The 22683-nt window shown below is 38.4% G+C and overlaps 1 protein-coding gene across 1 annotated transcript in view; it reads left to right on the forward strand.

Annotated features, from left to right (window-relative positions):
• BMP6 (bone morphogenetic protein 6) overlaps positions 1-22683 on the forward strand; it is a 265129-nt gene that overhangs the window by 215374 nt on the left and 27072 nt on the right. Inside the window, 1 exon segment of the mRNA XM_066268456.1 lies at positions 3820-4012. Coding sequence (XP_066124553.1) covers positions 3820-4012 — 193 coding nt within the window.

The following is a 22683-nucleotide window of genomic DNA, read 5'->3' on the forward strand; positions in this document are numbered from 1 at the left end:
AAATATCAGCTGATGATAATTAAAACTAACATTTATTGAGCACCTAATCTACTGTTGACTATTTTATATATAGATTGTCATATTTAATCTTCAGAAATGTTATTATTCCCGTTAAACTGGTAACTGGAAATTTGACTGGTATCTTGCTCAGCATTACATAAGTAAAAAGAAAGGGAGCTGAAACTCAAAACCTATTTGACACTTTGATACTCCATTAACACTCTTAGCTACTACATTTTCTACCCCACATGGCATCCCTGTTAAAGAGTCCAATGCAAGGGGCTGCAAGATGGGTACTGAGTGCTCAATTCAGAGCTCAGCCCTCTCTCATACTTCTTGAACTCTGAAATTTAAGGAGTTCAGAATCATACAGCTGGAAGGAGGAATGCTCAGCTCATTGGAAATACTATTCTTTCACCATGTGATCTTCAAATGCATGTGTAGGCAGTGACCTAATTATGCTTATGTTTTTGTATCCCTGTGAGACATTAACAAAAATGCACTGGGCAAATTCAAATAGAGGCAAAAGATTGGGGGAGAAAGGAGTTCCAAGCAAACTCTGATGACCAGTGGCTAAGGCAGTCTGGAGGCAGTGAGAAAGGTGGTACAGTGTCCGGCTGGAAGGCACAGGAGAGGAGAGGCATCAGAGGACATTAGGGTCAAGGGATTTGGGTGAAAGAACTCAAAAGTGGGTGGGTAGCAATCAGAGACTCAGGCTAAAAAAGCAGAAGAAATTTCAGAGTGCTTCGAGTTAATGTCTTGGTAGAGGAAAAATGAGAAAATGCACATATAAGGCAATGAATTCTAATTCAAACTGTAATAAAATGAAGGCTTTGAATTATTCTTCTGTTTTCTCATTTTTAGATTATCTCTCTTTTCACATCTGTCTGTGAGCATTTGCCAGGATTCTTTCTTATTCATACATGTTGTCTTCCAGCATTTCAAAATCTTTATCCTTAAGAATTTCATGCAATTTCTCCCCTTTCTATCAAGCTCAGACTTCCCTTTTCTCTTCATCTCTGTCTCTTATTCATTCTTGTCCTCCCTTCTTTTCTTGTGTTTGTTGCTTATTACTGTAAAACAAGTCACCCAAAACAAAATTGCTTAAAACAGCAATGTAATCTCTCATAGTCTTTTGGAATGACTAAATTCAACAGGGAAGTTCTTTCTCCAGGTCTCTCATGCAAATGTCATAATTGTGGGTGGGGAATGGGTATGCATCATCCAAAGGTTCTGCTGGATTGGACATCTATGATGGCATCTTCATAACATGTCTGGTGCTGCAGCTGAGGTGGTTGAGGACTGATTAGACTCTTCCCTCCCTCATATCTCCATCTCTCCCCCCCCCTTTTCTCTCTCTCTTTCTGTCTCTCCATGTGCCAAACAACCTCTCTAAATGATTAGCTTGGGCTTCCTTACAGAATGGAAGTTTCAGAGTAGTTGGACTTCTTACATTGTAGCCATCTTTCCCCACACAAGCATCCCAAAAATGAAGAGTGGAAGAAAATTTAAATATATAATCTAGCTTAGAAAGTCAGTCAGCACCACTGTTGCTGCATTTTTTTTGGTCCTAATAAGGTCACAGGGCCAGCCAGAGCCACCGTAGGGCAGGGAGACCTCCCAAGGGTATGAATACAGGAAGGTATGGTTTACTAAGGGTGGTGTACCTCACCAATGATTAGTTACCACATTCTCATTTATTGATATTTCTGTCTCTTTCTCGGCTCCCTATAACTGAAATAATCTTGTTTTGTCTTTTATCTTTACGTTTATATTTTTTCTTTCTAATTGTTTATATTAACAGCAATTGGAAGATTTCTTTTAGATATTCTTAAGCATTTTCTCTCAAGTAAATATTAAAAACCTATTTTCAGGCCCTGGCCAGGTGGCTTGATGGATAAAGTATCATCCTGTTATGCCAAAGTTCGATCCCCCATTAAGGCCCATAGGAGAAGCAATCAATGAGTTCACAACTAGATGGAACAACTAAGTGGAGCAAGCAAGGAGTTGATGTTCTCTCTCCCAACCCTTTCTCTCTCTCTCTCTCTCTCTCTCTCTCTCTTTCTCTCTCTTAAATCAATGAAAACTTAAAAAATATATATTTTTTGATTTAGTGACATTATAATTTAAGCACCTAAAAAGCCCCATAGAAAAGCTTGTGTGACTATTTTTTAGACAGTCTCTTTGGGAAATCAGATTTGATTCACTTTATAACCACTGATGATAACATATCAAACTTAAAAGGCAGATCAGTTTTAAGGAAAAGTGATACACCCTCACGTGTGGGTGGCCTTGGGTGAACTCCCCAACAATATTGCTTTTCATGCTCAGCCACTAATTAGAAAACCTGTTCTCTTGTTGGGACTGAATCATGGTTTACTTTCTGGTTAGACCTTTTTAAACTTAAATTCAAGCTTACATAAGCCAAAGCTTATCCTTTTTTAACTCCCAAATTTAAGAAAGAAAAAGAGAGAACTTGAACCTGAAAGATTTGTTGCATGGTCATATGGCAATTTCAGAAATTCTTTATTTAAAACCTCATACCCTATATGTCTTAACTTTCCTTAGTTTCTGCAAAATGCCTCTGAAATTTTAGGTTTTTGTAAAGCGTTATTGACTTTTTTTTTAAGAATTTAATTCTCCAAAGCTTTCCCATAAGCCTTGGAAAAACTTTGCCACAGAGGATTAATTTGCTCATGAGATTTCACTGCAGTAACCATTAAGAAAAAAACTTAACAGGAGTAGCAGAGCAGAAGCGTTTTCTAACCCTGGGGAGAAGAGACAAGGGCTTATGGTGGGAAACAGCCATCCTTTCCTTTATAACAATTGTGAGATAAGCGTCTGGGTTGCTGTCATTTCTCTCACACAGACTCTATGTAGATATCTGAAAAGGGACTGAAAAGTGATAATTACTCGTTGTAGTTTTTCATAATTTGTCTTCTCTTCAAGCAGGGAAAAGATTTTATATAAAAAAAACCAGCTTTAAACTCAATTCTTTCCCAATTTTAAGAAAAGCATTAGAAAATAGTGAGTCGCCCCGTTAGTGATTTGCCCCATGTGTCCGTTTTCATACTAGGGTTCTACTCACAGATTAAGTGGACACTCCATTAGCGTCACAGAGCAAAGGGTCCCCCTCAGAGCCCATCAGCCCTCAGCTTCCACCAGCAGAGGGAGGGCCGTGAACTCTGATCAGAGCAACATTTTCTGAGAAGCTTTATCCTGAACCCTTTAACAAAAAGTTCCACTGAACAGCAGGCATAATTTGAGGACACTTGGAGCTTCAGGCCCAGACAAAAGGCACTCCCCACTGCTACAACCCCTACCAGAGGCGGGCTGGGGGCTAGCCTTGGCCATGTTAACTGCCACTGGTGTGGGAGGAGCCAACCTGAGGTGGGCAAAGCTTCAGGAAAGACAGGGGACTGAAAGGGAGTAAGGGCCAGGATCACCCTGTTCTTATATGTTGTTTTCTTAATTCTCACAACTTCCCTGGGAAGTGTTGGTAGCCTGTTTTTGCAGATGAAGAAATCTGGAGCCAAGAGTTTAAATAACTTGCTTTCATGAAATTTAGTTAAATTAAGTATTTAAGTAAAATAAAGTCTAAGAATTTTATTTAACCCTTGGGTAAAATGAAGGATTTTAATCCCAGCCTGCCTGAGAGCCTAACCAACATCCTTCCCGCCACCCCAATCCCGCTAATAATAAACCATTGCTAACCTGTAATCCATTTATGAATTAAAATAGGAGACTTTCTTGTGAGGTGAGCCTGTGGCACTTAGTCAAGTAACAATAGTTGTCACTCTCTCTTGTTTAATCTTATAGTGGAGTACGACAAGGAGTTCTCCCCTCATCAGCGACACCACAAAGAGTTCAAGTTCAACTTATCCCAGATTCCTGAGGGTGAGGAGGTGACGGCTGCAGAATTCCGAATCTACAAGGACTGTGTTGTGGGGAGTTTTAAAAACCAAACTTTTCTTATCAGCATTTATCAAGTCTTACAGGAGCATCAGCACAGGTATGAAGGCTCAAGGAAGCCCAAGGGTGGGGCTGGCCCCATTTCTCACCCTGTCGTCATATAACCCCAAGTATGTCTATGGAAGGTGATATGGAGTTCAGGGGTTGCACATGAGCATGATGAGAGGTGTGTTCTACATGGTAGTGTTTAGCCAGCAGGAAGGCTTTTTGTTATTAAGTTGAAGATTTTCCAAATGGTTTTCTCTTCTTAAGCAAGCCAGTAGACGGTATTTACTAAGTAAGCATCCTAGTGATTGGAGAATGTATGACTTATTGGGAATAAAATGTTTCCCACTATTGTTTAGCCACTACCTTGAATGATGGGTAAGAGTGGCTAGAATAAATTCACATGTGAAAATTATGTAAGGATGCTTACCAATGATACTGATTCAAGTGAATAGAAGGCTATATATTTATGCATGTAATGTATACATATATTATACATATTATATGGATGATACATCTTTGAGTAAATGTATGTGTATGTCAAATGTATTTTTTATCATCTGGATACAAGGGTCAAATCATTTTATAGAAAGACTGCAGTGAGGTATGTTTGTGGGGCTTCCTAGCAATAAAAAACTTCCAGCCTGATGGCAGTGGCGTAGTGAATAGAGCATTGGCCTGGGACGCTGAAGACTCAGGCTCAAAACTCCAAGGTTACTGGCTTGAGTGCAAGCTCACTAGTTTGTCTTAACTTGAGACACCCCCACCCCCGCTCCAATATGTATGAGATGCAATCAGTGAATAACTAAGTTGATGCAATGATGAGTTGATGCTTGTCATCTCTCTCCCTTCCGATCTCTCTCTCACCTCTCTCTCTAAAAAACAAACAAAAAACTTCTGTGGAGTGATATTGGTAATATTTGGAGGAAGGGCTGCAGGGTGAAGTATTACAGCAGTTGTTCAAACCTATAGCACATAGAAAATAAGCCAATCACCTTGAATTTTGCTTACTATTTAGGGGTCCGTTTAGTACTTTGGGGAGGGTGGAGCGCCTGAGGCACACACAGTAGATTAGCATTGCCTTGTGCCTCTCAGTGTGCAGGAAGTGGAAACTCAGCACGTGATTTGACAGCCCAGCAATCAGATGGTAGATATGCAAATAAAAGTTCAAGGAAGGGAATACAGACAAGGCGGGAACCCCACATTAACAGACTCTATAAGGGGTTTGCTAGCTTTCGCTTATATTATAAACCAAGTGCACATTCTTGCTTTGGGTCTTAGAAGTCTATTGACATCCCAAGAATGTCCAAAAGTTTAGGAGTGACTTTAGTTTACCCTGAAATTATAAATCTGTGTGTGAGCCTGTCACAAATATGCACACTAAAATAATAACAAATGTTCAATTGTCCCATAAAAGTTTTATTTTAGTTTTGAGAGCACTGTTAACATTTGGCCCTTATGCATACATACCCAAATCTCTAAGGGGAGAAATAAAGAAGGAAGGACACTTGCCAGGTTTGGGGACACATCATGGTGTTGAACATTCACAGTGATGGCTGTGTGTGAATTCTTGCTGGAATAGTTAAATAAGAAGTGGAATGTAGGCCCTGGCCGGTTGGCTCAGCGGTGGAGCGTCAGCCTGGCGTGCGGGGGACCCGGGTTCGATTCCCGGCCAGGGCACATAGGAGAGGCACCCATTTGCTTCTCCACCCCCCCTCCTTCCTCTCTGTCTCTCTCTTCCCCTCCCGCAGCCAAGGCTCCATTGGAGCAAGGATGGCCTGGGCGCTGGGGATGGCTCCTTGGCCTCTGCCCCAGGCGCTGGAGTGGCTCTGGTCGCGACAGGGCGATGCCCCGGAGGGGCAGAGCGTCGCCCCCTGGTGGGCAGAGCGTCGTCCCTGGTGGGCGTGCCAGGTGGATCCCAGTCGGACACATGCGAGAGTCTGTCTCTCCCCGTTTCCAGCTTCAGAAAAATACAAAGAAAAAAATAAAAAAGCTAAAGAAAAATAAAATTAAAAAAAAAAAAGAAGTGGAATGTAGTCAGTGTGATATCTTTCTACCAGACCAAGATCGCAGAATGAATGGAAAGTTTTCACTCCTACATAAAAACACATGTAGGTGACTTAACTGTTAAGGTCCTCTTTTGAAAAGTAAATTATTTGTTGCTAGATTTTCATTTTTTGATACTTCAGAGAGAATTGGTGTTCAGTGATTCTTTGGAACTGCTTTAGCCATTGATTTTAATCTGCCTAATAATTTGACCCATTATATATTTTTTTCTGGTGAAAAAAAAACCCTGGTGCCTTTTTGGTTCAGAATGCATGGTTTTCTCTGTCCTACAGGAAAAGCTTTATAGTGAAAACACTAGATTGTTGGTTTTGTGACTATAAAATTTTTTAATTATTATTTTTTAAAAAAGAGCTAGCAGACCATTTGTAAGGTTTATATTGAACTTCAGCCAAAAATGAACAGCTGCCTTGCGCTTAAGATGGTGGTGTCATGCTTCCTCAGGGCCAGCAGTGAGTTTGGAAAACAAAATCTCAGACTGTCCCAACCTTTGATGACTCTGTCAAAGCAGAGTTATAATCTCTCTACTCTCTGGGATGGGGCTATTTGTTGATTGGGTGTGTTAAATCTTTATGCATAGAAAAGGGAAAATACTGGGAGAATTTCATGTTTTAAAGGATTCCAGTTTGGCCAGGGGGCAGATTTTCTTTTCTTATCAGTGGGCCTGGGGCCCAGGCCTGCTGCTGTTGCCTCATGTCCTTCCAGAGGCCTCCAGATTCAACTGCAGGACTCCACGGGAAAGCTTGATCTCCCCATCTGTATTGTCTGGAGACGATTCTCCAAGCTTGTCAAGAAACTTACTTGTCTAATCTGTGTTCCAGGGAAATTTGTAGTATTTGATGGATTAATTTAATTTAACAAATGTTTGTGTTGCAAAATAGTTGGCCCCCTTGCAAAAGAGGAAAATAAATCCCCTCATAGATTCAACTGAGGCAAAATAAGTTATGTGTTGGGCCTCCTGATATAAAGGGTTATTAGGAAGCCTGACCCAGGGAGGCTCAGAAAAGATTCCTGGAAGATAGGCCATTTCTGTGTTCACTACACAAATGTTCTTCAGACTGGTAAGAAATCATTGGACCAGGTAAATTTTTAAAAAGTGGCATTTTGAGTGAGAACAGAGAAACATTTGCTACTTTATTCAAAACCTGAGAATAAGCCCTGAGATGGAATCTAAGTCCTAAAAAGTTCTGAGCAAACCACACAGCAGAGTGAGATCAGCCACCCAGCAGTGTGCACAGTTAAATCAGAGGAACACAGAATGGCTTTGCACTTGATTTTTAAAATATACTCTATGCCAGGGGTCAGGAACCTATGGCGCACGAGCCAGATGTGGCTCTTTTGATGGCTGCATCTGGCTCGCTGACAAATCTTTAATAAAAAAAATAATAACGTTAAAAATATAAAACATTCTCATGTATTACAATCCATTCATTTCCTACCACTCATGTTCATGGTTGCGGGTGGCTGGAGCCAATCACAGCTGTCCTCCGGGACAATACCAAATTTTTATTGGATAATGCGTAAGGTACACAGGTTGTTGTATGGCTCTCATGGAATTACATTTTATAATATGTGGCGTTCATGGCTCTCTCAGCCAAAAAGGTTCCCGACCCCTGCTCTATGCTATGGTGTGGTCTTTGTACTTTAAGATGAATTCAGTCTTAACCTCTGGTGTTATAAGTTGTTATGTTTTTATGATGACTGGTAAAAATTGGCATTTATATAGTACTTAGGGTTTGGAAAAGATCTTCTCATGTATTCCAACATGATCCCATTAGATAAGCAGGACAAGCATTTTACTTATTAGCAAATAAAACGTGGCACATATGAATTTTGCCAAGTCAAAATTATTAGGCCTAAACTTTTGTCTGCTATGCTTCCCAGAAGTCACCTCGATGACTTGGGGACAGTCCCAAGATAAAGGTAAAAGGCCAGAAAGAGGTAAGCAGTCTCCTACTGGTGTGCTGCCTGTCTCCACCCTCTTAGCCCTGATGGGAACACCCCAAGGATTTATCTGTTTGGGTGTCAAGTGAGACAGTTCTTTTGGGGGTGAACATGTGTCTGCTAGTAGCTATTCTGGAGGAGGGATATGATGGTGAAGAAAGACTAGAATAAGTTTATACAGAGTATTTGTACTTATCCAGACTGTTCTCCATTTGTTCATTTACTTCACCGTTTCTTCTGCATCTCATGCCCACTAAGCTGTCTTCATACCTGGAGCATAAAGCCTGCTCTGAATAATGTTTGCTCTTTCCTATTCATGTATGGTAGCATCATGGTATCATATTTCTTCTTATAATAGGTACTCATAAGCTTTACTTCTATAGCACCTTCAGGCTAATAGTGCACTTCCGAGGCCTTTGAAGAATGTCACATTCATCTACATTTCTTGTTTGACTAAAGATATACTTTTAGTAGTTCTAATTGATTTTATATAGTTAGAAGTCAAAGAGTATCCCCTGAAAGCCAGCAAGATTTTTTGTTGTTGTTGTTTTTTGTTATGAAGAGAGAGAGGAGAAGCATCAACACATAGTTGTGGCACTTTTGTTGTTCATCGATTGTTTTCCATACATGCCTTGAATGGGGGCTCCAGCTGATCCAGTGACCCCTTGCTCAGGCCAGGAACTTTTGGGCTCAAGCCAGTGACCATGGGGTCATGTCTGTGATCTCACGCTCAAGCCAGCCATCCTGTGCTCAAGCTGGTGAGCCCACACTCAAGCCAGCGACCTTGAAGTTTGAAACATGGGTCTTCATTTTCCCAGGTCAATACCCTATCTACTGCGCCACCACTGGTCAGGCACTAGCCAGAAATTTTAACAGAGGAACACATTCAGTGTCTGAAAGATGGTCCTGTTTGGTACATAAATTGGCCACACTTGCCAATGCTAGTTTTGAAATGCCATGTTCTAATCCATATGTTTGGTGATTGCGTTGCTTAGCAGTATAATCTATCTTCTGTGTACATGTTAACCTTTTTATGTTCTGTCACGGTGCATTTAAAGTAAGAAATAATTACCAAATTTAAAATTCACTATTCCAGATATAAGCAGTACCACAACTTACTCCTCTGTTTGCAAACAAAGCTTTTTTGTTTTTTCTGTGTGTGTGTGTGTGTGTGTGTGCGTGTGCGTGTGTGTGTGTTGTTTTAAGTTTGGTTACTACAAGGTGGGGCAATAGTAGTCTACAGTTGCATACTCACAATTGCCTCCGAGAGAAACATACAGTCTCACAATCAAAACTGTAAGCCTACCTTTGCCCTACTCTGTGTCTTTTGTCCTAACTTCAGAATTTTTAGGGTGTGAAGAATGAATCTTTGTATCAAGGAAACAGGGTGATACTGCTGTAGAGTTGTGTTTCAAAACTGAAAAACATTTTCTTAGGACAAATAAGCCATGCTTGTGGAGTTCTAGAAAACATCCCATACTGAATTATTGCTCAAACTATATTTTTTACAAAATTCACCAATTCTGATTTATTTTACAGATAGAATATAATTGTCCTAGGAGAGAAAATAACTGTCAAAGGGCAAATGCCCCTTTTTTCCCCAGAACGTTTAGTTCAATATTCTACTCTGAACCACTCACAGAGGTGAGAATTATAAGAATGAGTTAGAGGGGGAAAAGATGGCAGCGGAGTAGGTGGATGCACAGACACCCAACTCTCACCACCAAACTGGAATACAAATCAATTTAGGAAAAATCAGCATGAAAAACCAACTCTGAACTACAAGAACAGATCTTAAAAACCAAGGAGCAAAGAAGAAGCCACAACAAACCTGGTAGGGAGCGCCTGAATCTCCCCTGCTTACAAGAATGGAGGGGGGGTGAGGCTGAGAGCCCAGAGGGGATCTCACACAAGGGAAAAGAGCAGAAACTACTGCTCACAGTCACTTGCCTGGCGACCAGGGAGCGAGGTGTGTTGAAAAGACCAGCTTATCTCCCAAGTGGAAAGGAAAGAGAGAGGGACAGACTGTGAGGAGCTAAGGAATGAAGGAGATAACCTAAAAAAGCTGACTCATCCATGCTGGAGGTGGCCATAGCTGGGGGTGGGACTGAACCTTTCACAAAACAGAGCTGAATTGCTTCTGGATCAGAAATCTCTGGACATCTATCCAGCTCCAATCAGCGCAAGAAGACACAGCTGAAAACAAGAAGTAGGGAGGAGGGGCAGTAACTCAGACCTCCATGAAGATCTGAGATACACCTCCCCTTACTGAAGCTGAGAATACACCCTGACCCCAGAGAGATTAGTTGGCTAAAGAGGCCTTCAGAGTATCAGGTTACACCCATCGCATTCCTGGATACAGTTTCAAGGAAGCCCCCTGCTGAGATGAGTAAACAAGACTATCACCTGTTAAGAAAACAAACAAATCAAGACTTCAAAGCTGCCCAAATCCAAAAGTGGATTACAGATAACAGCTGATGCCAACCCAAGAAGACCTAGAAATAACACAACTGAAAACTAGAGGCAGACAACACCAAGCCTAGACTCAACCAACTCTACAAATAAAGAATCCAAAAACAGACAATGAGAAGACAAAGAAGTGCAATTGAAATGAAACCACAAGAGACACCTTCAGGAGATGAACTGAGTGATATGGAAATAATCAAACTTCCAGATGCGGAGTTCAAAATAATGATTGTAAGGATGCTTAGGGATCTTAGAACAACAATGGATGGTCATTATGAACACCTAAATAAAGAAATAGCAAGTATAAAAAAGAACCAGTCAGAGATAACAAATACAATATCAGAAATAAAGACCACAATGGAAGGAATTGAAAACAGGATATATAGAGCTGAGGATCGAATCAGCGAGTTGGAGGACAACTGGAATGAAGGCATGAAAGCAGAGAAGAAAAGAGAAAAGAGACTCAAAAAGTCAGAGGAAACTCTTAGAGAGCTCTGTGACAACATGAAGAGAAATAACATCTGCATCATAGGGGTTCCTGAAGAAGAAGAAAAAGAACAAGGAATAGAGACTTTGTTCAATCATATCATAGCTGAAAACTTCCCTAAATTAATGCAAGAGAAACTCTCACAAATCCAAGAAGCACAGAGGACTCCATTAAAGAGAAACCCAAAGCAACCTACACCAAGACACATCATAATTAAAATAGCAAAGCTAAGTGATGAAGAGAAAATATTAAAATCTGCAAGAGAAAAAAAGTTATCACCTACAAAGGAGCCCCCATAAGGATGACATCCGACTTCTCAACAGAAACACTTGAGGCCAGAAGGGAATGGCAAGAAATATTCAAAGTAATGCAGAACAAGAACCTACAATCAAGACTACTTTATCCAGCAAGGCTATCATTTAAAATCAAAGGAGAAATAAAAAGCTTCCCAGACAAAAAACAACTCAAGGAATTCATTACAACCAAACCAATGTTGCAGGAAATGTTAAGGGGCCTGTTATAAACAGATCAAAGTGGGAAAAGAATACAGCAAAAAAGGAATACAACTTTAAAGAAGAAAACGGCAATGAACAACTACATATCAATAATAACCATAAATGTAAATGGATTAAATGATCCAATCAGAAGACATAGGGTAGCTGTATGGATAAGAAAACAGGACCCATACATATGTTGTCTATAAGAGACACACCTTAGAACAAAAGATACACATAGATTGAAGGTAAAAGGATGAAAAAAAACATTTGATGCAAATGGAAATGAAAAAAAGCTGCAGTAGCAATACTTATATCAGACAAATTGGACTTTAAAACAAAGGATATAGTAAGAGATAAAGAAGGCCACTACATAATGATAAAGGGAGTAATCCAACAGGAATATATAACTATTATAAATATCTATGCACCTAATATAGGAGCACCCAAATATATAAAGCAGACTTTGATGGATTTAAAGGGCGAGATCAATAGCAATACTATAATAGTAGGGGATTTCAATACCCCACTAACATCACTAGATAGATCCTCAAGAAAGAAAATTAACAAAGAAACAGCAGACTTATTGGAAACACTAGATCAACTCGATTTAATAGATATCTTCAGATCCTTTCACCCTAAAGCAGCAGAATATACATTCTTTTCAAGTGCTCATGGTACATTCTCTAGGATAGACCACATGTTAGGGCATAAAAGTGCTCTCAACAAATTTAAAAAGACTGAAATCATATCAAGCACTTTCTCTGATCACAATGGCATGAAACTAGAAATGAACCACAACAAAAAAGCTCAAAAATTCTCAAACACATGGAAACTAAATAGCAGGTTGTTAAATAATGAATGGATTAAGAATGAGATCAAAGAAGAAATAAAAAAATTCCTAGAAACGAATGACAATGAGCATACAACAACTCAAAATTTATGGGACACAGCGAAAGCAGTCCTGAGAGGGAAGTTCATAGCACTACAGGCACACTTTCAGAAGCTAGAAAAAGCTCAAATAAACAACAACCCTGCATCTAAAAGAATTAGAAAAGGAACAGCAAGTAAAGCCCAAATGTAGTAGAAGGAAGGAAATAATAAAGGTCAGAGCAGAAATAAATGACATAGAGGCTAAAGAAACAATACAGAGGATCAATGAAACTAGGAGCTGGTTCTTTGAAAAGGTAAACAAGATTAATGAATGTTTAACTAGACTCACCAAGAAAAAGAGAGAGAGGACTCAAATAAATAAAATTAGAAATGAGAGAGGAAAAATAACAACTGACACAACAGAAATACGAAATATTGTAAGAAAATACTATGAAGAACTGTATGCCAAAAAACTAGACAACCTAGATGAAATGGACAAATTCCTTGAAACATACAATCTTCCAAAAATCAATCTGGAAGAATCAGAAAACCTAAACAGACCGATTACACCAAATGAGATTGAAACAGTTATCAAAAAACTCCGAACAAAGAAAAGTCCAGGGCCCGATGGCTTCACAACTTAATTCTACCAAATATTCAAAGAAGAACTAACTCCTATCCTTCTCAAACTATTTCAAAAAATTCAAGAGGAAGGAAGACTTCCAAGCTCCTTTTACAAGGTGAGCATAATTCTGATTCCAAAACCAGGCAAAGACAACACAAAGAAAGAAACAATATCTCTGATGACTATTGATGCTAAAATCCTCAACAAAATATTAGCAAACCGGATCCAACAATATATGGAAAAAATCATACACCACGATCAAGTGGGATTTATTTTGGGGAGGCAAGGCTGGTACAATATTTGTAAATCAATCAATGTGATTCATCACATAAACAAAAAGAAGGAGAAAAACCATATGATAATTTCAATAGATGCAGAAAAAGCATTTGATAAAATCCAGCATCCATTCATGATCAAAACTCTCAGCAAAGTGGGAATACAGGGAACATACCTCAACATGATAAAAGCCATCTATGAGAAACCCACAGCCAACATCATACTCAATGGGCAAAAATTAAAAGCAATACCCTTAAGAACAGGAACAAGGCAGGGGTGCCCCCTTTCACTACTCTTATTTAACATAGTCCTGGAAGTCCTAGCCACAGCAATCAGATAAGAAGAAGAAATAAAAGGCATTCAAGTTGGAAAAGAAGAAGTAAAACTATCATTATTTGTAGATGATATGATATTGTATATAGAAAACCCTAATCTCAGTCAAAAAGCTACTGGACCTGATAAATGAATCCAGCAAAGTGGAAGGATATAAAATCAATACTCAGAAATCAGAGGCATTTTTATACACCAACAATGAACAGTCAGAAAGAGAAATTAAGGAAACAATCCCCTTCACAATTACAACCAAAAAAATAAAGTACCTAGGAGTAAACTTAACCAAGGAGACTAAAGACTTGTACTCGGAAAATTACAAAGCATTGATAAAAGAAATCAAGGAAGATACAAACAAGTGGAAGCCTATACCGTGCTCATGGTTAGGAAGAATAAACATCATTAAAATGTCTATATTACCCAAAGCAATCTATAAATTCAATGCAATACCAATTAAAATACCAATGACATACTTCAAAGATATAGACCACATATTCCAAAAATTTATATGGAACCAAAAAAGAACACGAATAGCCTCAGCAATCTTACAAAAGAAGAATAAAGTGGGAGGTATCACACTTCTTGATATCAAGTTATACTACAAGGCCATTGTGCTCAAAACAGCCTGGTACTGGCATAAGAACAGGCATATAGATCAATGGAACAGAACTGAGAACCCAGAAATAAACCCACAGTTCTATGGACAACTGATATTTGACAAAGGAGGTAAGGAAATACAATGGAGTAAAGACAGCCTCTTTAACAAATGGTGTTGGGAAAATTGGACAGCTACCTGCAAAAAAATGAAACTAAACCACAAACTTACACCACTCACAAAAATAAACTCAAGATGGATAAAAGACTTAAATGTAGGCCGTGAAACCATAAGCATCTTAGAAGAAAACATAGGCAGTAAGCTCTCTGACATCTCTCAGAGCAATATATTTGCTGATTTATCTCCACGGGGAAGTGAAATAAAAGACAGGATAAACAAATGGGACTATATCAAACTAAAAAGCTTTTGCACAGCTAAAGACAACAAGAACAGAATAAAAAGACAAACTACACAATGGGAGAACATATTTGACAATACGTCTGATAAGGGGTTAATAACCAAAATTTATAAAGAACTTATAAATCTCAACACCAGGAAGACAAACAATCTAATCCAAAAGTGGGCAAAAGAGATGAATAGACACTTCTCCAAAGAGGACATACAGATGGCCAATAGGCATATGAAAAAATGCTCAACATCACTAATCATTACAGAAATGCAAGTTTAAACCACAATGAGATATCACCTCACACCAGCCAGAATGGCGCTCATCAACAAAACAACACAGAATAAGTGCGGGCGAGGATGTGGAGAAGAGGGAACCCTCCTGCATTCCTGGGAATGCAGACTGGTGCAGCCACTGTGGAAAACAGTATGGAGATTCCTCAAAAAACTGAAAATCGAACTTCCTTTTGACCCAGCTATCCCACTTTTAGGAATATACCCCAAGGACACCATAGAACAGCTCCAAAAGGAGAAATGCACCCCCATGTTTGTGGCAGCATTGTTCACAATAGCGAACATCTGGAAACAGCCCAAGTGTCCGTCAGAGGACGAGTGGATTAAAAAGCTTTGGTACATATATACTATGGAATACTACTCAGCCATAAGAAATGATGACATCAGATCATTTACAATAACATGGATGGACCTTGATAACATTATAAGGAGTGAAATAAGTAAATCAGAAAAAAAAACTAAGAACTATATGAATCCATACATAGAAGGGACATAAAAATGAGACTCAGAGACATGAACAAGAATGGGATGGCAACAGGGGTGGGGGGTGAGGGGAGGAGGGATGGGGCAAAGAAGGAGATTGGGGTTGGGGGAGGGGAGGGGCACAAAGAAAACCAGATAGAAGGTGACCGAAGACAATTTAACTTTGGGGGAGGGGTATACAGCACAATCAAATGTCAAAAAAATCTAGAGATGTTTTCTCTCAACATATGTACCCTGATTTATCAATGTCACTGCATTAAATTTAATAAATAAATTTTTAAAAAAACAATGAGTCAGAGAAAAGGAGTAGAGATGAGTTCTGGTTTGGACATGTTTGAGTCATGGTAGGGACACCCAGGAGGCAATGAGATATGGAAGTGCTTAGCTCAGCAAAATGAACTTAACTACATTAGTAGATATTTGAAATTGAATATGACCTCTTAAAGTTGGTTAGATATTCTGGCTGTGTAAGAATAGAAAAATATAATTAACTCAACACCATGTATTGAAAATAATTTTTGTTTTCAGTTTATTGCCAGTGGCTTCTCAGTGCTAAATCATGTAATCACATATGTGAGAGTCTGTTTCTGGGATCTTTATTCTGTTCTATTGGTTAATCTTTTTCTTCTTCTACCAATACTGTACTCTTAATTATTTTAGTTTTCAAAGAAGGCTTGATGTCTGGTATGTAAGTTCTCCAATTTTATTCCTTGAGATTTTCTTGGTTATTTATAGACATTTGCATTTCCATATAAATTATAAAACAGGCATTTCAATTTTTACAAAAGAAAATTGATGGGCTTCTGGTTGGAATTGCATTTAATCTAGAAATTAATTTCAGAAGAATGGACTCTTACCAGTATTGAGTCTTCCAATCCAAGAATATGATATTTATGTAGGCTTTCTTTAATTTCTCTCAATATTTTGTTGTTTTTGTGTCTTAAATATTTTTATTAGAATTACTCCAGTTATTTAAGTTTTTTAAAAATGATATTGTAAATACTGTTATTAGCTTTTAAAAATTTAGTGTCTAATTGGGTTTTTTTTGCTCATATTTAGAAATACAGTTGAATTTGTATACTGTTCTTTTATCCAGCAACCTTGCAAATTCATGTGTCACTTCTAATAATTTTTCTATACAGTAGTTTGGAAATTTATAAATATAATCATGCAGTTTAAAAATGTTTTATTTCTTCCTTTATCCTTTTTTTTTTCCTTTCTTTGTAGTGCTACCTGGACATCCAGTAAAATGTTGAATTTCATTCAGGTTTCTGTTAGATTTATAATCTGGTTGGAAATCCCTGTCAGATTTTTAATCAGGGGGTGGGGTAGAGGATTAATAATTTACCATTAAGGATGATGTTTGCTATAAATGTTCTTGTAAGCACTCTTAATTATATTAAGGAAATTCTTTATTCCTAGTTTGCTAAGAACTATTTTTTAAATTAGAAATTTGTGTAAAGTTCTACTAAACATTTTCCTGAATGTTTGGAAATGATAATATGATTTTTCTCCTTTATAGTCTTAATGTGGTATACTACAGGAAAGGTTTTCAGATACATGTATTAAGTTAAGCCAACATCACATCCCTGGAACAGGCTCAACTTGTGACTTATTATCCCGTGTATGTAAGACTAGATTCAAAAACCATGTCTGATAACTCTATTATCTGGATCACCTATGGATCTACTTCCATTATCTGTTTGTTCCCTTGATTTTTCTTCATTTGGTTTTATTTCCTGGAATGTTTAATAATTTTTTAATTAAATTTTTGGCATTATTTATGAAAAACAGTTCTTAGATACTGTTATCTTCTTCCAGATTCGATTTTATTTTCTTCCAGAAAGCAGACAGAATGCAAGCAGATTACCTTGTTTGTTTGTTTGTTCGTTCAAGTTGAGGCTGGGTTTCAGGATGGGTTAAGGCTCATCTGTTCCTGGTTTCCCATTTCTCCTAGAGGTTAGCCCTTCAGGGGTCTCAGCTGAAGGTCTAAAATGTTTATTAGAGCCCATCTTCCTTGGTGGGCTCTGAACTCTTCATTTTGAACTCCCCAGCAATGTGAGACTGCCAGAACGTCTGCTTTGCTTTATATCCTCTAAGCAGTTTCTTTTTGCTTGTTTTCTTAGCTTCTTACTTCATGCATACACAGCTTCATATTTGGAAAAATATTGGAGTTCAAGGCAGCCAGAGCTTGAAGAGCCAATGTCCTAGAGGAAGTGAACCCAAACTTCTATGAGATCACTTTTATGAGCTCATTTCTATGCAGCCCCTTTCCTCTGGGACCTTAGCCCTTCAAGTTCTAGCTGCCTTAAACTCCAGGATCCCAGCCAGTGAGTGACATTGCTCCAGACTCTAAGCTGATGCTCCTTTCTGTTTGGCATCTGTGCCTCATGCAAGGAATCAACAAATGCCTTGAGATAAAAAAAAAAAGCAATAGCAAATATAATGCATTTTCCTTCTTTCTGAAATCTTGACTCATCAAGTATTGACTGTGTTGACTTCTTTAAGATAACTTCCAATAGGTTTGTTTATTTTTAAACTTGTTCTTAGTGAGAGTGTTAATATAATACATCATAGTCAGAAGCATACATCTCTGAAATATCATGTTTTTATTTGGAAATCTTTATAATGAATTCCCACAAATGTTGATATTTGATTCCTTAGCCAAATGGTATCATTCTGAAAACAAGACCTGAACCCAGTAGTTGATCCAGTTCCAGGATCTAAAGGGATAGATAGCTTCTTTGGAAAAGCTATCTTTTTCTAGACGATTGCGCTATGAATTCTGTTGGATTTTCAGTGCTGCCTGCTAGAGTGAAGTGAGTGAACTTTAATCATCACTGAGATAAAAGTGAGATATCTGAGACTATTTTCTTTTTTAAAGAGAAGGGTAAATTTGAGAAAGCTAAGATAAGAGAACACTATTGTAGCTAGGTAGAAAAATATCAAAGCCTTTTATTTCTATGTACAACCACATTTGTTTCTCTTTTTTGTATCTGGCTTTCATAGGTATGATCTTCAGGGATTCCTGAAAACTCTCTGCTGACTTGATAATCTCTGGTGCACTCAGCATGGGCCTCAGGCAGGAATTGAATTTTTCAGTGTTTGTTCCTTTGCCCTTGAAAAAGGAATAATACCACTGACCCACAATTCAGGTTATGTAACTAGTTAGTTTTATCTTTTGAATGAAAGTGCATATTATTTATACTTAGAGTGATATCTACCTGAAATTTAAAAGTAAAGGCTCAAGAAGCTGCCAGACCTTGTTCCTCAGTCTGTTTATGCTGTTCTTTACAAAGACACAGGGTAGAAAAGAATGTCACAGAGAGGAATTAAAGTTGTCATAAAGAATTGTGTACACTCAAAAGAATGCTAAATTTGGGGGAGAGGAGAAGTCAGGATGTGTTGGGCAGAGGAAACTCTTGTTTGGGAACTGCTTATCTGCTTGGTAAATATGAAAAGAGAAAAGAAAATAGGTTTTTATTTCTGGAAACTGTGCTTTCTGTGTCATTCGTTCTCAGAAATGGATTGCTTTGGTGCTAGCACCTCCTCACCAGGATGACCAGCTCTGGGGGACAGGCCATAGGAAGAGTTAAGGTTATTTTGTGAAACACCTTTTTTTTAAATCAAATTAACAGTATTTTTGCTGCTTTATTTCCCCATACTGGACAAGGATATGGATATGTAGAATTGGTAATAAGAACTAAGATTTGGATATAACATATATGAAAGGTGGCAGAACTCCTTGTTCAATCTGTACTTGGTCACTAGGGGATATTGGAGTATACCCCAATGTATGGGAACATTATTTATGTGGCCAAAGAGGACAGGTTAGGTAGCCATGAATTTACATAAACTAACTTCTTATAATACTGCTACCTTGGACTTGGCCTTACCTGTGATTATAATGATTAGTCTAGGTTGATAACTCCTAGAGGGTAAGGTCAACCAATAAGACAATCAGACAGTAAGGTCAACCAACAAGACAATCAGACACTTCCTTATGGAGCAGCCACCTTTGCTTTGCACTGTTTAAGGAGAGGAGCAAGAAATCTTGAGAGCAGGTAGCTTTGAGCCTCAAGTCCAAAATCAGGTGAAGGTGATGCTACCTATATTTAAGAAAGAAGGATTATAACCTAGCTATTCCATTTCTGGGAATATATCCGAAGAAATCTGAAATGCTAATTTGAAAGAATATTTGCACCCCTATGTTCATTGCCATGTTATTCACAATAGCTAAGATTTGGAAGCAGTCCAAGGGCCCATTAGTAGAGTGAAATTTTTTTTTTAAAGCTGTGGTACATTTACACAATGGAATACTATTTGGCCACAAAAAAGAAGGAAATTTTACCCTTGCTAGAGCATGGATAGACCTGGAGAACATTATGCTAAGGGAAATGAGCCAGTCAGAGAAAGACAAGTACCATGATTTCACTCATATGTGGAATCTAATGAATAAAATGAGCTAACAAACAGAATAGAAACAGACTCATACATAGATAAAAGACTGAGCTGTCAGAGGGGAGGAAGCTTGCAGGGTTGGATGAAAAAGTTGAAGAAATTAATAATAAAAAAGCCCTGCTCATGATACAGATAACAGTATGGTGATTACCAAAGGGAAAGGGGGATGAGGGAGGTAGAACAGGGTCTGAGGGGATAAATGGTGATGGAAGGAAACTTGACTTGAGGTGGTGATATATCTCTAATACAGATAATGTATTAGAGCATTGTGCACCTGTAACCTATATAATTTTACTAACCAATGTCACCCAATAAATTTAATAGAAAAGAAAAAAGAGAAGAGGGAGTATGCTATAGGACAATGGCTCTCAAAGTATGGTCCTCAGATTAGCAGCAGCAGCATCACCTGAGAACCTGTTAGGAATATACATTCTCAGGCCCTGCCCCAGTAGCTCTGGGGTGGACCTAGCAGTCTGTGTGTTAACGAGCTTCCAGAGGATCCTGACACAGGCTGAACTAGAAAACCACTGCTAAGATGGCTAAGAACATGTATAATGTGTGAGCCAAATTGACTGGTTTCAAATCCCAGCACTGCATTTACTGGCTATGTGACTGTGAGCACCTACTCAACCTCTCTGCTCCTTCATTTCCTTATCTGCCAACCTGTAATAGTGTTATCACTATTTTCCTCTTATGGTGGTAGTGAGGAGTTAGCATGTGTAAGAGCACTTAGTATAGTCCCATAGTAAACACCATGTAAGGGCTGAGCTATGTTAATATTCTGACAGCAAAGTGATTTGTGTTGGTTTGTTGAAGATGAAATATCCCTTACAGAGTAGGTACCTTTGATATGTGAATTTCCTTTCATACTCTGCTAGTCCTAGAGGTGGAATTTGGGTAATATCAAGTGGAATAACATCAATGGGAACTTAGCTAATTATCTAATAATAATGTCCATTCATCCATGCTACTCAAATCTGTGTGTGTGTGTGTGTGTGTGTGTGTGTGTGTGTGTGTGTGTGTGGAGCAGTTTACCCTGGGTTGCAGTGCTGTTTTCAAATCCCATTTGTTTTTTATCTTTTTAGTGGTAAAATTTTAGACATAATCCTTCATATATGATACATCACATAAGCAAAATTACAAAATCTTTGCTTTAATATCTAATTTTCTAAAATGATTGATTTTTTTTACTTTCATTCAATTTGAAAGTTGAATTTTCCTTACTGCACAATGTTGGTTCATCAGGGTATGAATGCTGTTTTGCACCTTAGTTTACCATTAAGTGCAGACACAGAAATGGCAAAGGAGTATGTTATGAAGAAATAAAGAAACAAATCACAGATTCATTGTATCAAATATTTCACACATCTGCTTTCTTCAAAGTTATAAATTCTATTTTATGGAGAATGTAATAAAATGGTTAGTAGTAAGCAGAGTTGTACTTTATCAGGGCTGTGTGACTTTAATGGGTAGCATTTGTCAGGAAAGGTCAAAACCAGGAGCTCAGATGCCTTCTGACCTCCTTCAAGAGCAAAGGATAGACTTTAAGACCCACTGTGTTTTCCTATAGTGCTATCTGCTTCTCAGCCTGATCAAGTGTCACTGACAAGGTTAGGCTGTGTGATGGGATGGACCACACAGGAGTGACTTTGCCCACAAACACTAATTTTACAAGTCTTGTGGGTGGCTTGCTGGTCAGGCAACCATAGCACCAGAGTGAAATTTTGAAAATTTTTATAGATTTCTTGTTAGACTTATTAATTAATTTTAAGTTAAGAATGCCCAGGATGCTTACTATGTGAGGGAACTCTTGCCCAAGAGTCGGGATAACAGTGAGAATAACACTTTTGTATCCTTGAAGATGGAACACGTGTTCATTGTGAAACCTGGATCTATGAGTTGGTTGAGAAAAAAATAAGCAATAAATTTGTCCAAAATTTTATCATTTTCATGTTTCAGGATTTTCTTTGACAGTATGCTTACTTGAGTGTCTATCATCTCAGTAGGAGGGTCCAAATAATGCAGTCATGGTAGTCATTTTGGCCAGACCTTAGGATTTTTTATCAGGTGGCAACTCATATTTTAGATGAAATGGCAGACCTCAGCCCTACTGCAGGGATATCTACAAGGGAACCTGTTGGTCAAATAGTGAAATCAGGTGCATCCTATCTAAGGCTACACTTTTACAGAGACGGGAGACTAAGAAGGCTGTGTGTCACTGAAGAAAAGTAAACAGAAGTGGGTCAGACCAAGAACTGTTTCAGTGACCTGTCATAAATCATGTCTCTGATATATCTGAGTTATTGGAAGCACTGAGGGTGAGCCAGCAAAGTTGTTCCTTAAAGCTGTTATTCTTTTTTTCTTTAATTGATTTTAGAGAGAAAAAAGAGTTTCAAAAGAGAGAGAGAGAAACATCAATTTGTTGTTTTACCTACTTATGCATTCATTGGTTGATTCTTATATGTGCCCTGACCTGGGATAGAACTCTCAAACGTTGGCATATGGGGACGACTCTAACCATTTGAGTTCCCAGCCAAATCCAAAACTGTAATTCTTAAAATTCCTCACCCTGTCTATCTGACTGCATGTAGTGGTGGTCTCAGTCTAGACAGAGTGTTCTGCTTAGAAGGAGGAATATGGCAAGGCCGGGAGGTCTATCTTGGAGCCCTCCCTGCATGCACCTTTCACCCCTTCCTCTCTGGACTCTGGTATGCGTACGTGATTCCAGGTCCTGTGCCAGCCTGAGTATTTTCATGTGTTGTCTGAATTCACCTGACATTGGCATTTGTGTGCAGTAAACTCTGACCCTTTACCCTGTTCTGAGCCCTAGTTCAGTATTTTCAACCTGTGCCCTGGACTTTTCTTAACTCTCTTTTAAATTTGTAAATTTTATTTAACTTTTTTAAAAATTGATTTCAGTGAGAGAGAA

Source organism: Saccopteryx bilineata, chromosome 3, assembly GCF_036850765.1.
Source record: "Saccopteryx bilineata isolate mSacBil1 chromosome 3, mSacBil1_pri_phased_curated, whole genome shotgun sequence".
Lineage (NCBI taxonomy): Eukaryota > Metazoa > Chordata > Mammalia > Chiroptera > Emballonuridae > Saccopteryx > Saccopteryx bilineata.